The 2278-nt window shown below is 27.5% G+C and overlaps 3 protein-coding genes across 3 annotated transcripts; 2 read left to right on the top strand and 1 right to left on the bottom strand.

Annotated features, from left to right (window-relative positions):
• Positions 1 to 205: 205 nt before the first annotated feature.
• On the top strand, positions 206 to 616 carry EHI_007770 (uncharacterized protein; the record flags this gene model as incomplete). Its single annotated transcript, XM_001913544.1, has 1 exon — positions 206 to 616. One exon carries the CDS (start codon positions 206 to 208, stop codon positions 614 to 616), a length of 411 nt encoding a protein of 136 aa, XP_001913579.1.
• Positions 617 to 744: 128 nt separating this feature from the next.
• EHI_007760 (uncharacterized protein) lies at positions 745 to 1605 on the top strand (the record flags this gene model as incomplete). Its single annotated transcript, XM_649707.2, has 1 exon — positions 745 to 1605. One exon carries the CDS (start codon positions 745 to 747, stop codon positions 1603 to 1605), a length of 861 nt encoding a protein of 286 aa, XP_654799.2.
• A 66-nt stretch (positions 1606 to 1671) lies between these two features.
• Positions 1672 to 2166, bottom strand: EHI_007750 (uncharacterized protein; the record flags this gene model as incomplete). The annotated part of the gene is made up of 1 exon (XM_001913543.1): positions 1672 to 2166. One exon carries the CDS (start codon positions 2164 to 2166, stop codon positions 1672 to 1674), a length of 495 nt encoding a protein of 164 aa, XP_001913578.1.
• Between the last annotated feature and the right edge of the window lie 112 nt (positions 2167 to 2278).

The raw sequence follows: 2278 nt of genomic DNA, 5'->3' as shown, positions 1-2278 counted from the left end.
AGACGATATTCTATATATTTAAAGATAATATGTTTTATTTATATATCGTTCATATGTTCTATTTCTATATTTGATAATTACTTATAAATAGTACCCTGCTATTTGTCATTCTACAAGTATTCCTGAAGACCTCTCTGAACAACGTGCTGTTGGTGCTACTCCTGGTATTAATGATTCTTCTGTTATTCAAAAAGATCAAACAACAATGGCTGAGAAAGCTATCCCTCAAAATTCTCGTCAAATGCTTTCTGGTCAAATTCCATCTCCTGGAGGTGTTCAACAACAACAACATGTTTCAATGGCTCCTGACTATTTTACAGATCAAGATAGACGTTCATCATATATGTATGATCAACAAAGAAGTCTTGGAGGAGGAGCTGATATGATTCCACCTGATTTCAGTCATAGTCAAGACCCATCATATGGATATCCAAGTGTTTATAGAAATCCTACTTATCAAGCTCCTCTTTCTCAATATCCACAACCTCAATCACAACCACCTTATAAACCAACTGACCAATCAAAATTTAAAACAGTTTCAGAAGTGAATAAACGACCGGATAATATCCAAGACGATAATTTACAAATAGCTCCAAAGAAACCGCCTGAGGCTTAAAGTTAATTCCTCATATATAGAAGAGGATTGTGAGTAAATACTTTAATTGAATAATCGTTATCACAATATTTATTTTTTTAGAACTGAAAAAAGAAAAAATAAAAAATAACATTTTAAAAAGACATAAAATGGAGGTAATATATTTAACACTCATAATAATAATAATTATTGCTATATTAACTGGCATGATTATTGGAGTGTCGTGTTTATTTAAACAAAAGAAAAATAAAACTGGTTATACTAAATTTGATCCTGAAAGATATCAAAGAACTGAATTAACATTTACTGATATGTATAAAAGGATTTTGTTGTTACATGAAAAACCAATGGCAGAAACATCTGTTGCTATTGACATTCCAAGGTTAGTTAGTAAACTCACAGTAATTGAAGAAAATAATACAATCTTAGATGGAAGTATTATATCAACATCTCATGAAGAAGAAACATATGGAATGGAAAGTACATTAAAAGAAGTAGTTTCATTATTAATCAAAAAATTAGATGGAAAAGAGTTTAGTGAAGAATTTGATAAACAATTTGATATTGTTTTTACTTATATTCATAATAATGGAAATGGTGATTGTGGTACATTTTTTAAAAGATTATTACCAATAGTATTCACTGAAAATAGTTTATGTTTAGCTGTTATGAAAACTTTTACACAAGCTTTATTTGCTGCTGCAGTTGAATATCTACTTCCATTAAGATTAAAACATCAATATCATGACGGATATACTGGTTGGAGAATTTGTCTTACTATTGAACCACAAGAAATAATTATTAAACATATTAAAGGAGAAAAGTCTTATAAAGAAAATGCTTTCTCTTTTGAATGGTCATTAACTTATGTTGTTGATAGATTAACACATAAAATTACTTCTGTTGAAATTCAAATATTCAATATCCAATTCAACAATTACCCAATTAATTTACAACAAGACTTTTATCATCTTGTTGATCAAATTAATGAAAATTCAAGAATTAATTAATTTACTTCTAAAAAAAAATAGAACTATAATTATAGTTTTTTAAATTAATCCAAATAGTTTTTTCAATTAATAGCGTTGATTAATAAATGGTGCTGAAGCAACAAAATGTACTTCATCAAAATTCTGTGTTCCAGTTGATTTATTAACGTATTGATAATCAAAACCATCAACCATATTTTTAAGATAACTAGAATCATCCCAATCAATATCATAATAAATGCAATTAAACCCACCAAAATAGGATTGTTGTTGTTCAACGATATCATAAGGGAAGAAATAATATCCACAATAATCTTTATGTGGTGGTGTTAATTTTTGTAATTGTGAATCAGTTGGAGTATAATATAATGCAATAACTTGAGTTGGAAGAGCATTATAACATAAATCAATATGTGAATTATCAAGAGAATTAACTCGAATCATACAAATATCAAAATATCTTCCATTTGGTTGTTTTTGAGATGGAAGTAATGATTTCATGAAATATCTATAAACTGGATCAGTTGAACAAATCTTTTCATTAACACATTTAAATTCATATGGTCTATTATAATTTGACATCCAAAATTCATTTTCTGTATTATTTTCATAACAATTACCATAACATGTATCCCAATTTAATGGATCTTGTGCATTAGGACAAATTAATAATTCTTCTTCATATGATATTTCT

Source organism: Entamoeba histolytica, genomic scaffold, assembly GCF_000208925.1.
Source record: "Entamoeba histolytica HM-1:IMSS scf_1104750516381 genomic scaffold, whole genome shotgun sequence".
NCBI lineage: Eukaryota > Evosea > Mastigamoebida > Endamoebidae > Entamoeba > Entamoeba histolytica.
The sequence above is the reverse complement of the archived record's forward strand: the minus strand, read 5'-3'. Positions and strand labels throughout refer to the sequence as shown.